At 46.7% G+C, this 13,770-nt stretch overlaps 1 protein-coding gene across 4 annotated transcripts; it reads left to right on the top strand.

The window, feature by feature from the left end:
- The first annotated feature begins 346 nt into the window (after nt 1-346).
- LSM14B (LSM family member 14B) lies at nt 347-11,957 on the top strand. Of its 4 annotated transcripts, none has more exons than XM_069033895.1 (10): nt 347-504; nt 4,581-4,744; nt 5,095-5,230; nt 5,684-5,800; nt 7,589-7,759; nt 7,880-7,957; nt 8,955-9,116; nt 9,288-9,441; nt 10,112-10,291; nt 10,659-11,957. In XM_069033895.1, exons 1-9 carry the CDS (start codon nt 384-386, stop codon nt 10,281-10,283), a joined length of 1,275 nt encoding a protein of 424 aa, XP_068889996.1. In that variant the 5' UTR covers nt 347-383; the 3' UTR covers nt 10,284-10,291; nt 10,659-11,957. The 4 variants fall into 4 exon arrangements, with proteins under 4 accessions (XP_068889996.1, XP_068889995.1, XP_068889999.1 ...); XM_069033894.1 differs by having other exon boundaries at nt 7,877-7,957; XM_069033898.1 differs by lacking the exon at nt 5,684-5,800.
- The last annotated feature ends 1,813 nt before the right edge of the window (nt 11,958-13,770 follow it).

Genomic DNA, 13,770 nt, shown 5'->3' with positions numbered 1-13,770 from the left:
CGCTCCCCTCAGCCGCGGCAGCGCGGGAAGCGAAGCGCGCGCGCTCCCGCCCCGCCCGGCCCGGCTCCGCCCCGCCCCGCCGCGCACGTGGCACCCTCGCTCGCGTTGGTCACGTGACGCGGTCCCCGGGTGTTCCCCCTCCGCCCCTCCCAGTCTGACCCCGTCTCTCCCGTCTGGTCAATAGCGCGCGGCGCATGCGCGGTTATCGCCTCACGCCCCCTCCGCCCCCCCCGCGGCCCGTCTCCCTCCGCCCTATATAAGGCGCGCGCGGCGGGGTCCCGGCTCCGCAGTGCGCGTGGGCGGTGCGGCGGCTCCGCGCGGCTCTGGGACGCCCCCCTCCCCTCCCTTCCCCCCCACCTCCCTCCCCCGGCTCCGCCGCCGCCATGAGCTCGGGGACCCCCTACATCGGCAGCAAGATCAGCCTGATTTCCAAGGCGCAGATCCGCTATGAGGGCATCCTCTATACCATCGACACCGAGAACTCCACCGTGGCGCTGGCCAAGGGTGAGGCGGGGCCCTGTGGGGGGCGCGGGCGGGCCTAGGCCGGCGCTGGCTGAGGGGACGCGGCGGGGGCCGCCTTGCCGCGAACAATGAGCGCGCCCGGGGCCCGCCCGACCCGCGGGGCTGGAGCCCCGGGTCCCGAGCGCTGCTGCTCTCCGTGAGTCAGCATTGACAGGGGCCGCGCCGGAGGGGCGGGCAGGGCCCGGGATGCTGAGCAGCCCTCGGCTCTCCCGGAGAGTTCCTGGGGAGAAGTGCTGCCGGCAGCGCTGGCTCCTCTTGCCATTGTCAGAAGCGGGGAGGTGACGCCTCGGCATCGCTGTGCGTGGTTCGGTTCCCTTCGCCCGGCTATGTGTCGGCTCGAGCAGGGCCCCAGGCCGGCGCTGAGGAAAACAGTGCTGTTGCTGTGTCTTTGTTTCTTCCGTGATCGATAACTGGGCTCTCCTCAGGTGAGGAGGGTGGGAGCTGCTGCACAGAGCGCTGGTGGGGCACCCGTACGCAGGTCTGGCTCTCCGACCTTGCTGGCTCCTCAGCGAGGCTTTGCATTTTGTTTCCTTGTGGAAATACTGATCATTATGTTTGAAGCAGTGTCATTTGGGTTTAGTTGTCACCTGTGCTGGGAACTCCTGTATTTCATCTCAGTAAAACTTGTCCTGTCTCGTTTAGTCCCTCAAACATGATCTTATTTCTGTTCTGCTTTTCAAGTCCAGCTTGGCTACTTCAGCTAATATTCATCGGTGTTTTCTTTCCCTGAGTTTTGTCCTTCCTTGTTCTGGGAAGTTCACACGTTCTTCATTGCCTGCAGCCAGCTATCAGGGTTGTCCACAAAACAAACACCTTTTGTTTTGAAAGGCTGTTTGCTGGCAGGAGGCACTGACTTGCCAGATGCACAACTACCCTCAAGGCAGCCTGTGCCACAGTGTTTACCCAGTATAATGATGTTTATATGATGCTGGACGTTATTTGACACCTATTAGAGTGTTTTCTGAAGTTAAAACCACGAGTTTTCTCAAATTCACTTTTTCTCTAGGAATGTAGCTGTTTATTTAAATGTATGAGTGAAGCTGTTTGTGTTAGTACTTGGCTCAAAGTACTTGAGAGGTTGCTGGAAGGATGCAATTCCTTTCCTGTAGGTGCAGGAAGGTCTTCACCTTGACCCAGCAGCAAGGAGGAATGGTTCCTTGCATAGCTCTGCCTTACACATAGCACTTGCTACTTCAAAGCTGAAGTGCTGTGTTTCAAAGGCATGCGTGATTGAAGTGCTTTATGATATAAGTATATGCTCTGGATAAGATTTCTGGCAGTTCTTGTATTTATTGGTCTCTCAGTGTTCAGTTTTGATGAACTGGAATGCCTAAGAAGTAGTTGTTACAGTAGATGGAGAATATATTTTTCCCTACCTAGAGAGCTCCTCTATTAACTTTACAGGGCAAGCCCTGCTTTTCGTTGTGGCTCAGAGGGGTTTTTAAATTTAGAGACTTTATAGCAAAATTAGTGTCAGAATTACAAATGTAGCAACAATGTTGAAGTCAGTCACAGCAGTATCAACCCTGTGTGTGGTGTCAGTGGTTTGAAACACTTGATCTCTGAGGCATTCGAAGGGCCATGAATTTCTGACGTGCTGTTGAAGTTGTCCAGACTTCAGGTAAATTGTTGTTAAACCCTGGATGCCACTGTTTAAACACTTCCAGGTGCAATGCAGGTGCCATTCTCTTTACTTCTATCATTCATAAAGAAAAAATGTGAGAGAGACTTCAGGAAGAAATCTGGTTCAGCCTCTCAGTTGAAGCCAGGCTAACTTCAGCTGATTTATATTTGTTAAACCTCAATATGTGCAGTGTCTTAAATGCTGGAGATTCCATGGGCTTAATTAATCACTATAAGAAAGTTGTTTGTCTTGTTAGAGGCTAAACTTATACTGCAAACAAAGGAAGTTTAAGCCCACTAGTGTCCTGTCAGCAGTGAAGGCCAGAAACTCCCTCCCCTTCTATTGAAGTCTGAAGAAATTGGAGTTTTTCAACAAGAAATATCCATGTAAGCTCTGCTTTCCAGTCATGCAGTCACTCTTGCTGTGCTTCCTGCCCATGCAGAACTTAGCTCAACAGCCCTACACGAGTTGGAACTGTGTTGTAAACCAGGAGCTGCAGTGGTGTGGGATTGATTTCCTGTTCATCTGTGAGCAATAGTCACTAACTCCATGGGAGTCAGCCCTTCTCACCTCCGCAGGAACTTAAAGCTGCACTTTGTGCTGTGCCAGAAGCAGTTAAACACCTCAGGTGCAGAGGCAGGCAAGCTCAACTCCCATGGCCCTGTTTTGTCTACACAAGGACATGCCTTTCCTGTTTTTGTTAGAAGCCTTGGGACCAGCCAACTGAGAGGCTGCCTGGGCAGCTTTGGGCTTTGCAGGTCATGTGTTTGTCCATGTGGAAGTTGATGGGCTGATTATGGTGCTTTCCAAGTTAGCTGTGGGATCCTGCAGTAGTCCCTGGATGCCTTTAGTACATCTTACCGTGAGCTGTAATAATCTCATTTTGAGCAGAGAGATCAGTGGTACAGTTCATGTCCAAAAGGCCACAAGCATTGCTTTCAGTTTATAATCTGCTTCTGGTTGACTGGGTTACAGCTGTAATATGATCAAACAGCAGCTGGAGATCTAAAATAACTTGGAGAGGTTATTTACCCTAGGAGCTCATGGAAGATGGCCATTGAAAGGAAGTGACTGACAGCTTGTTCTTGTACCAGTGAAGATCCCCTTCCTGTTAGGTGCAAGCTGAGGTGCTGAGCAGTGTGATAGGGACATTCTGGCATTCACCTGCTCCTTGGGAGCTCACCTGTGTATTAATAGGGACGAAGACCATTTGCAGCACTAAGTGCTGCCTGGTGGGGTGAGGCTTACAGCTGTTCATCCTGGAACAGGACCCTTGAGTATCCCTGGCTACAACTACCAACACTCCTTGTAAGTTAGAAGCAGCATGATGTGCCAGGGCTGCTCAGCACGGGGGTTCAGTGCATCCACTTTTGGTGCTCTTTTTCCTGAGAAGCTGTGGTGCCCCCTTCATCTGTGTGACAGGAAGAGTGGCATGTTCTGGTGGAGGTGTTTCAGTACTTCCACAATAGCCTGTTAGAAGCGATTGAGGGAACTCCAGTACAGAATTTTTCCATTGGCAGAAAATGTGCATCAAGCCAGTATATGCTGGTGCTCCTCTGAACTGGGTGTGCCTCTCAAAGACAGTAAGCAGCCAGACTAGTGAACTTGGGGCTTCTGTAACTTGTGGCTGAAATTTCAAGCTTTCACCTGTCAGTGTGTGATGTAACTGTGCTGTTTTCCTGTGCCAACAATCCAGTCTGACCTCTTCTTCCTTAATGGCTCAAATTAATTTATGCTTCTACCTGGTAGCTGTCACAGTCAGCTGAAGTCTTTTTTTGTTCCTACTCTAATGTGTTACATTGCTGGTTAGTGCCTGTTCCAGTGTCCTGGTAGCTGGCACTCAGTAAGCCTCCTAAGCACTGAAATCTTAGATTTATCACTAATGGCTTGCTTTGTATTCACATTAGTCATAAAACCAGTGACATTGGAGTAGAGAGGGAATTTTAATAGGAAGTTTTCATCATTGATAAAACTACCTCTATCTGCATAATAAACATATGAAACCAAAGGTGCAGATTTGAGCTCTAAAGCCCTCTAAGATTTCCCCCTGCTGCTTCAGGGGCCTCTCCTGTGGTCTGGTGCAGTTGTCTGGAGCTGAATGCCTGCATGGGACAGCTGCTGGGGAGGGAGGGAGAGTACAGCACTGTGGGGAAGTCCTCGGGTTTGGAGTAGGATTCTTCACTCCAGCTGGTCTATGGTCTTTACCTTCACAGCTTGATGTAAACAAAACTGTTTATACAGGCTGCTGAAAAAGTTGGCATTTGAGGGAACAGATGTGTGTGAGAAGGAGATTGAGGGTTCTGGAAGTAGCCGTTGTTGTTGTTGTTGTTACAAATGGCAAGTGTTGAAGGAGTACTTTTTAATTGCATAAATCTGCACTTGCACAATGCTGCAATGGCAATACTGCACTAATGTCACCGTTTCCATGCTCCAGTGCGATCCTTTGGGACCGAGGACCGGCCCACAGACAGACCGGCTCCTCCCAGAGAAGAAATCTATGAGTACATTATTTTTCGAGGAAGTGACATCAAAGACATCACTGTCTGTGAACCTCCAAAAGCTCAGCATACTCTGCCACAAGATCCTGCCATTGTCCAAGTAAGTTAGCCTGAAGTGTTGATCAAAAGCTGAGATAAAACACTGGCATTGAAGGACTGCATTTTGATAAAAAACTTATAAAAATGAAGGCAAGTCAGTGTCTCCGGGAATCTTCAGATTATTTGAAGCATCCTGAATTTTGTTGTAATGCTTAAAGTATCAGCAGCATTAAAGAATTCAGTCAACAAAAGCCAGAGCTAGCTGAGAATGCAGGAAACATAAAGAGGTAAACTAACCCCTCACAGAATTTACTTAAGCTTTAGTAATGCTGTACGTGAAGTAAAGAATCACTGCCAAAACAAGTTGACTTCTGGACACTGTAAATGGAAATGTACTTTGTCTTGTTACAGTCTTCACTGGGCTCTGCCTCTACATCATCCTTTCAGCCACATGTGCCTTACAGCCCATTTAGAGGTATGCCACCTTACAGCCAGCTTGCTGCCAGCTCTTTGCTTAGCCAGCAGTATGCAGCTTCCTTAGGTTTAGGTAAGTACAAACTTTACTTGCTAGAATAAAGGTATGGTCTTGTATGCAGCTGCTGTGAAACCAAATAACAGTAACTAATACCAAACTCCTTGCCAAGTGTGGGGCTGCAAGGAGCAGTGAATAAGTAGCTAACAACTTTGTGCAATGATTTTACTACAAGGAGGCCTGTGTTTCGCTTGCACGTGCACACACATGCACATGAAAGAAACAAACTAAATAGCTGAAGTTTCTTTCTGAAATTAATGGGAATGACAGTTGAGGCCAGTTCATTTCTAACCTAGCACACCTTACATCACATGTAAAAAAGAACTTGTATTCCCAGAGAGGAGTATAAATAAACTGCTCTAATGCTTTTCTAGAGAATCTTGTACCTCTTTCCAAGTCCTTCAGATGTTTCACTACCTTGTATCTTATCCATGTATCTGCTCTCTCTTCTTCCCTCTATCTCTTTAGAGAAATTGGTAAGCCCTCCAGCATCAGCAGCTGCTTCCAGCCCTAGTTCTTCTCCGTCACCACAACCTGTTTCAGAGCCTGACATGTCTTCAGAGCCCCATCAGCTCTCTTCCAAGGGTAACAGCAGTTTGAGGACTCCAAATATTTGGAAGAACTGCATGGCACTTGCAAACACTCTGTTCTTGTTAATCCCTCCTAGAATGATAGTGTTCATATGGGTAATGCCAGTAGAACTAGGTTGTTCTCAGCTGTTTTTTTGCCTTTCATTACATGAAGTACGATTCCTCCTGTCCTAGAAGTATCAATTAGAGAGACAGGAGAAAAGAAAAGTCCAGAACAGTGGATCCTCTTGTGTAAGTATCAGGAGAAGGATAAAGTTTAGAGATGCTAATGTGGTGCATCCTGTCCAGGAACATGTGTCACCATAGGGTATGGGTGAGGAATTAGTCAGCCTTTCTTGGAAAGAAAAACACACTGCTTAAATTGTGGGTGGCCTTGTAGGCTGATCAAAAATTTGGGAGTATTTTCTGTAATCAAGGAAACATCAGGGTAGATTTCTTCATGCATGATGATGGGGCATTGTACCTTGTCCAGACTCCCAGTTAGTAAAGCATGACTAACAGTAAGCAATTCCTGAGTCCTGGGTAGCAGAAATAACACAGTTCTGGGTGCTTGCTTCTATGTGTAAAACCTTTAAAGGAGGTTGAGATACCAGGCTGACCATCCTCAGATCAGGGAGACTGGTTGCAGCCTGCATTTAAACATGATAATTCGTTTCATCTGTTTTTAGCTTAAGCATGTATGCTTGTGTTGGCATGAAGCTTTTTACTTACTTTCTGCTTTTGGCCATCTATCTGTACATAGTTTCTCCATACTCTGGCTAAACTTTGAAACTTTCTCATGTTAAACTTGCACATCAGCTTTGTCCTACTCAATAATCCTTAGGATATGTCTGTCTTCCTTGCAAGTTTTCCAGGTGTACATTAACTGGGAACCTGCATGATGTAACCTACTGGGTATATCTCATGTGGACTTGGGTGACCCAGAAGTGTCAGTGGCTTGGTTTGTGTGAACTCTTCAGCTTTTCACTTTTCTTGCTCTTTTAATATATTCAGTTAAAGTTCACTTCCAAGCAGTTCTTATGCATAACTACATAAACCTGTAGTACTCCAAACCTTCTAATTAAATCTAGAATGCAGTGTTTCTTCTGAGTACTGAAGACTGTCACTTTTTAATATAATTGGTGTAAGGTATACCAAACCATGAAAAGTATTTACATGTTTTGTAGTGTGAATAAATAAGCCTGGATGGAAGAGCAACAGAAGTCTTGGTAACACTTTGGCCTTGACCAAGAAGGAATTTAAAAGGGTAACTTTGAGATCCTGGTCTGGTTTCAGGTTTTCTTTGTCTGAAAGCTCTAACAATAAGCAATGAAGTTGAAGGACTTCTAAAGCAGCTTACAAAAGGGGATATAGCTGAGGTGCTTAAGCTTTTACTGCAAAACCTTTTTGACAAAGTGGGGAAACTTTCTTGAACAGTTTCAAAATGGTGAATTTTTGTTTCAGATTTAAAGTTATTGTGTAAAGTAAAATACTGCATAACATAGAAATTAGATTTTGGTATAAACTGTCTGAGAGACTGACCTGGATTGGTTGTTTAATGTTTGTCTAACTTGATTTAAGAAACAAATGGGTATATTTGCTGATACTGAGGCTCTGGATGTGAGAGCCGTGACTTGTATGGCAGTGGTGCCTTACCTGGTGCCACTTAAACTTAGCTTGTAATGATGCACACCCAAGGATTTGAATCATTCTTGACCAAATGGTTTCTCCCTAGAAGTGGGCAGGGTTTGAATGGCATTGGCACATTTTCCAAGAGGCACTTAGTCATTGGGATTTTTTCCAGGTGCTGGCTTTCCTTCTGTTCACCCAGTCCGCAAAAGCCCCATGGTAGAGCAGGCTGTCCAGACTGGCCCAGTTGACAGCATGAATTCCCAAAAGCTGCCCCCAGTGAAGGTGACACCGGGGATTCCCCGCAGTGCCCGGCAGGTCCCGCAGACCAACAGCAAGGCGAGCGGTACGTACACACCACCTCAGCCCTAGTGCTGGCCTGAGCATCCTTCCAAGGTGCACTGCAAGACAGCTGGTTGGGGGTTGTTCTTGTGCTCCTTTAAAGTTTATCCTTCTTGTTCAGTAGATACAGTTCAGGCAGCACCTGTGCAAACCCAAGGACAGGTGAATGATGAAAACAGAAGACCTCAAAGGAGAAGATCGGGTAGGTTAAGCTGACGCTAAACAGTCGCATCAGCCTGTGAAGGCAAGTGGTGTTAACTTCAGTGAAGGATTATCTGACAGAAGATTGAGAGAAAGCTTTGGGCATCCAGAGATGCTTCCCAAACAAAACAGCTTCTGGAGTCGCAGGAGTTCAGAACATTCCAGGGACAGAGTTCTAGCGCCTTTTCTAGAAACTTGAAGGTATGTCATAAAAATCAATGCTGCTGTGACTTGGCAGCAGCAACTGGATTTCTCTGAAACCTCAAGTATTTTTACTGGGAGAGGCAGCCTGTTTAAGACTTTCCAGGGATTTTATAAGAGGGGAACTATGGAACACTCATCTCCATAGAGCAGAATTCTTATTTCAAAGTGGCAGTATAAGCATGGGTCAGAAGAAAGTGAAATTCAAAGAGGTTTCTGCGCAAGTAAAATGAGAAAAGACAGAAAACAACGCTTCAGACTCTCAGGTCTTAAAATTAATTAGTGTGTAGCAAGGGGTTATAGCTTTTCCAAAAAGGAGTGGATAGCATCTCAGTTGGAAACCAGAAACTAGACAAAGTACAAGCTCCCTTTGTGGGTAGATGAGTCTTTTGCTGGATTTTCTGAGACTCCTCTTTGCCATCGTGACAGGTTTTAGGCTAATTACAGTGCTGTGTTTGCAGGTGAAGAGCAGACAGGAAAGATAATATTCCCCACCTCCCTCAGCTTTTCTTGCTGTAGTGCTTGTTCTGACTTCCCCTCTGCACACTGGAAGGAAAGTTGGGTGCCCTCTGTCTTAGTGGTAAGACTGACATCCAGGAATGCTGCTCAGAAAGTTAAAGTGTTGCTGTAATGTGTCTTCTACAGCCAAAATCAGAAGTTGCTTTCAAAGAGGTGTGGCCTAACCACAGGACTGGAAGCCAGAAACTCCTGAGTTCTATCCCTGGTTTCCTCTGGTCTTGAGCAAGTCATGTAACCTCCCTGTGCGTTACCAAGTGTTTAAACTCTCCTGCTTTCAGGAAACAGGAGAACCAGAAACCGTTCTAGAGGACAAAACAGACCAACTACTGTGAAGGAAAATACAATAAAGTTTGAAGGTGACTTTGACTTTGAAAGTGCAAATGCACAATTCAACAGAGAGGAACTTGATAAAGAATTCAAGAAGAAACTAAACTTTAAAGGTTTGTGCCTTCATTAAATATGAATTGCTGAGCTAGTAGTAAACACTGCATAGACAAACTTGTTCTGAGAAACTGCATGATTTCATCTCAAATCTTGTTTGAGGAAGCAAGAAAACAGATGGCTCTGCAGTGTGTGCCTCAAGGAGGTGTAATACATTTCATTATCTTCAGATGACAAAGCAGAGACGGGGGAAGAAAAAGGGGACCCTGGAGTGGCAACCCAAAACAATGATGGTAATGCAGAGGAGGACCTGCTGGGGCCCAACTGCTATTATGATAAATCCAAGTCTTTCTTTGACAACATTTCTTCAGAACTGAAATCTAGGTGAGTGTTTTCTAAAAGCTTGGTTTTAAAATGGAATTTTAGGCATAAAATTTCAGACATAATGTTACATGGTTTCATTACTTAAAAATTTTAGAATAGACTTTAGACAGGGAGTATTGCCATGCATTTGATGGCTCACAAGTGATGTGAACCAAGCTTCATGCAGTGGGATCAAACAAAAAGCATTTCAGCTGATATGATACACTTGCCTAAACTATGATAGAGGAGTTTCCATTTCTGTTTCCCAGTACTGACTTTGAACCCATTGATTTTAAACAAATTCCTTATCTGCTTGTGGGAGAGGAGGCATCAGGGTCACGCTGTGCTGAAGGTGCAGACAGGAGTGAGCTAAGCCTGGAGTTGGGGCAGAGAGGTCAGCTCTGGCTGTGGAAATGCGTTAGGTTAAATGTTGGGAATATGAAGGGAAAGCTTCATCTTTCACTGCCAGCACTGATGTTATCAAGTGCCTGGAGAAATGAGACATCCCTTTAGTGTCAGCATGGGGATTCCCTTGGCTCTGTGGCTGCAGAGGGGTTGGGTTAGAGCACATACACTGCAGCTGGTTCTTGTTGCAGTGCAGCACAACAAAATCAGGGGTTTGAGGATTTATGTCTAAGTGAGCTAGTGGCTCTTTAGTGTTTGTGTTCAACCTGACCTCAGCCTTGTTCAGTTCCAGGCGCACCACGTGGGCTGAGGAAAGGAAGCTCAATACAGAGACATTCGGAGTGTCTGGACGGTTCCTTCGTGGCCGCAGCTTTCGAGGTGGATTTCGAGGTGGAAGGGGGAGTGGAGCAGCGAGGAGAAACCAAACCACTCACAGAGCTGGTACTGGCAGAGTGTAACTTCAGAGGCAAGTGCTCTAGCAAGAGTAAATACTCTCTGAGCCAGGCTTGTCTCTTACTCCTTGCCTGAACTGTCTGTGCAGCCTGTTTTGCTCTCCAGTCTCATGGATTATCAAGAATTGTTCCTTATTGGAGCTGACTGATACTTCTAAGGTAGAAGGAGAGAGGAGTGGTTTAACATGGTGTTTAACATGCTGATTGTTCTGTTGATTTCTTGGGCTCACCTGTCTGAGAAAAGGCTCAGCTCAAGCAAACAGCTCTTGGTTTCTAGCTAAGTATTTTAGCTGATACAGGGGTGTGAGCTTTGCTATTTTTCTTCTTCCTGGGAGAAGAACCCCATAATATCAAATCTAATTCTACCTTTTTTCTGCATAGGTTCAAACATCTCTCCTGAGAGGATGAAACTGTATATAGAAAGAAAACAACCAACTGCTGCACTAACGTGGGAAAATGGTTCATATTGTTTACTGTCTCAGCTCAAGTGACAGAATTTCATGTACTACTGCTTATATTTTGGACTTACTTTGGACCAGCCACTGTCTGCTGGAATATTTTTTGGAAGAGGGAATGTGTTCAGGGGTACCTTCTTCAGGGTGTCTTTTTTTTTTTTGGTTTGTGTTTTTCAAGTGCAGACTAACTTACATGGTTCTTCTTTCTGGGTCTCTCAAGGCTGCTATAGTCTAAGCTCAAAGTCAGACTCCTTTTCTGAACCCTGGAGAAGAGAAATCATGCTGTTTTAACATGGAACCAAAGCTCACTTGAAATAAACCAGCTATAATTTGTTTGTTCTGAGTAACCAAATGGATCCTTTGGTGCTGCTGGTCTCACGGATCTTGGCAGCAGGTGTGAAGTAGCACTTGGTATCTGGAGAAATGGATTCCTGGTGCTGAGGAGTTGTGTATATTGTCACTTGGGAATACTGGAGTGTTGATCATGTAGTAGTGTTTCTGACTGTACAGCTGTTTGTGGGCTGGTGCTGGGCTGGAGGTACCACAGGACCGTGGCTCTGCCTTGAGCTGCAGGCTGCTGGGAGTGCCTCAGGCTTGGGGCTCCTGGCTGGAGTGTGGGGACACTGTGTGGGATGGGAGCAGTGAATGTCCCCACTCAGGTGCAGAGTTTTGGGCAGTAGTGACTGTCTGGGAAGGAGACCTGAAGCTCTGACTTGTTTGCCCTCGGTTTGTACCTCACCGGAGGCGGCACCAAATGCAAACAGTTCTCTGTACTCTAGTAGACTGTGGTGGAACTTTGGAATGTTTTCATTCAACTAGGGATGGGAGACCATATAATGAAGCTTAACAGCTGGGCATGTTTAATTTCTTTCCTCTATACCCCCATACTGTAAATAGTTTAGTTGTTTTTCTTTTGTTTTTAAAAATCTGTATGTGGGGAGAGGGCTGGGAGGGAGGGGTTACCTTTGTTTGCATGAAATAAGTGGGTTAAATTGCTATAGGCATGTGTCCTGTTTTTGGTTGGTAGGGAATTTTGTTGAAAAAGCACCTTGATGACTGAACCCCTTACATAGCTCAAGTTTTTTTTAGTTATGCATTGACCTAGGTTACTGTAAAAGCTTGGATTTATTTTTGTAGGACTTTATTGCTGAGAATTAGAACATAGCAGTGGGGCTGCTCTTTGGAGTAATGTAAATTGTAATTATAATAAACATGTAAATGTTTAGTGTTTCCCTCCACCTCTGTTCTGTACACAGCTCCATAACATCACTCCCTACAACTCCTCCAGCACCTGTCCTTGCAGGGCTCCCATCCAAGCCAGAGACAACCTGGCTGCAGAGCTCTGGCAAACCTGGAAGTGTTACACAAAGTATTGGAAAAGGGCTGAAACACCCAAATCCAAGCACTGCACGTTGTACTGTTGCCCTGGTTCCTGTGCTGGGACTCAGCCTAATGAGGGTTATGTACCCCGGCCTCGCAGAGGGACTCCCTGGGCTGGTGGGGCTCCCCAGGAGCCTGTCAGGTGCCAGTGCTGCTGCTGCTGCTGCAGGACCTGGCTCACACCTGTGAGCTGGAGTGTGCTGAAAGGGCTCACTCAGAGCTGCTCTGCCTCTACTTTCCCTCCTGGTGCTGTTGGCTCGAAGTGTGGAGATGGAATTGACCTGCCCTGGCAGAGCATGGGTAAGAAATCCTCACTGCTCCTGTGTAATCACCATTACTCAGGTGTAACTGTACCTTTCTAGTTGAGTGGGAGCAATGCCCTTGTTTCCACAGTAAAGCTTCAAATCCCAGGTATATAAGAACACCCTTGTTCCTTAATACTGCTGAAGTTTGTGTCCCAGGTGCTGAGTGCTGAGCCTGGCTCCTGCTGTCTAGGAGCAGAGGAGGGGGGGACTGGTGGCTGTGGCTCAGCCTTAGAGCTTGTTACCTTACCTATGAGCTCTTCTTCCCCAGGAGCACTGGGGTGCTCTCAGCTGCAGCTGTGTCAGCTTCCCCATGGAAAATTCCGTGTGTGGGAACAGTTGTATTGACTTGAGCAGGGAACCAAGTGCAACTTTTTTGTTTTCAACATTCCAGTCCAAGGGCTCATAAACAACCCAGTATTCCAGGATCATGCTTCATCTGACTCATGTGGTCTAATGTGTCCCTGAGTAGCAGCAGTGCTGCTGCTTCCCTGTCCTTGACACCCGTGGGATCCTCTGCCCACACCTTGCTGGGCAGCGTTTCCCTGTAAACAGCTCTGGGCTGTGTGAAAGCCCGGACTGTGTGAGCTCTGCTGCATGCCTGGAGCATCCTCACCCTGGAGCCCTTGGGGCTGAGGTGTCCTGGGCAGGGGCTCCTGGGCCACATTCAGTCCTTGCTGTGCCTGCTGCCACCCTGGTCCTGCTCTGACCCTTGTCACACCCTCTCTGAAGAGCTGCTTGCAAGGGCAGATTTCATGCCACCCACTTGGTGGATACAAATGGGGAAACTTTTACAATAAAGGGGCACTTTGTTCCTACTGCTCCAACTACTGGGAATTGGGAATATGAGAGAGGCCTGAGGCTACTCTGAAATGAGGAAACAGCTAAAAACAACTCCTGGGGTAAGGGGTAGAGAGGAAGCGTGTGAGGCTGAATACAAAAGGAGAAACCGGGTAAGAACTTCAACTCTTGTATGTAACACGTGCCATAGTTACTGTTTAGCTCCTGGTGTGTAAATCCCCCCCTGCACACTCACAACAGCAATGCCTTACTCTGAACCAAACCTGGAAGCACCAGGTCCTGCACCTCTGCTCTGAGCCGTGTGCCTGTGGCAGCAAGTTCACATGCCAACTCCCAAAACACAGCCCTTAGCTCTGTCCTGTCCTTCAGCAGTAAAACACACACCTGCAGTCACAGGCTGCTGCAAGGCCTGGGGCGAGACCCAGCCCTTTCACCTTGAAAGATGCCTGTTAGGGAATAAAAACTCCCAACTCCATACTAGTTATGTTGAGGCCATAACACAACCCTCAAGCCAGCTGCTTAAGGTAAAAAAAATGGACATGCTGAGAACTCAGT

The sequence above is a fragment of the Aphelocoma coerulescens genome, chromosome 20 (assembly GCF_041296385.1).
Source record: "Aphelocoma coerulescens isolate FSJ_1873_10779 chromosome 20, UR_Acoe_1.0, whole genome shotgun sequence".
NCBI lineage: Eukaryota > Metazoa > Chordata > Aves > Passeriformes > Corvidae > Aphelocoma > Aphelocoma coerulescens.
Note: the sequence above shows the minus strand (reverse complement) of the source record. Positions and strands in the feature narration are given on the sequence as shown.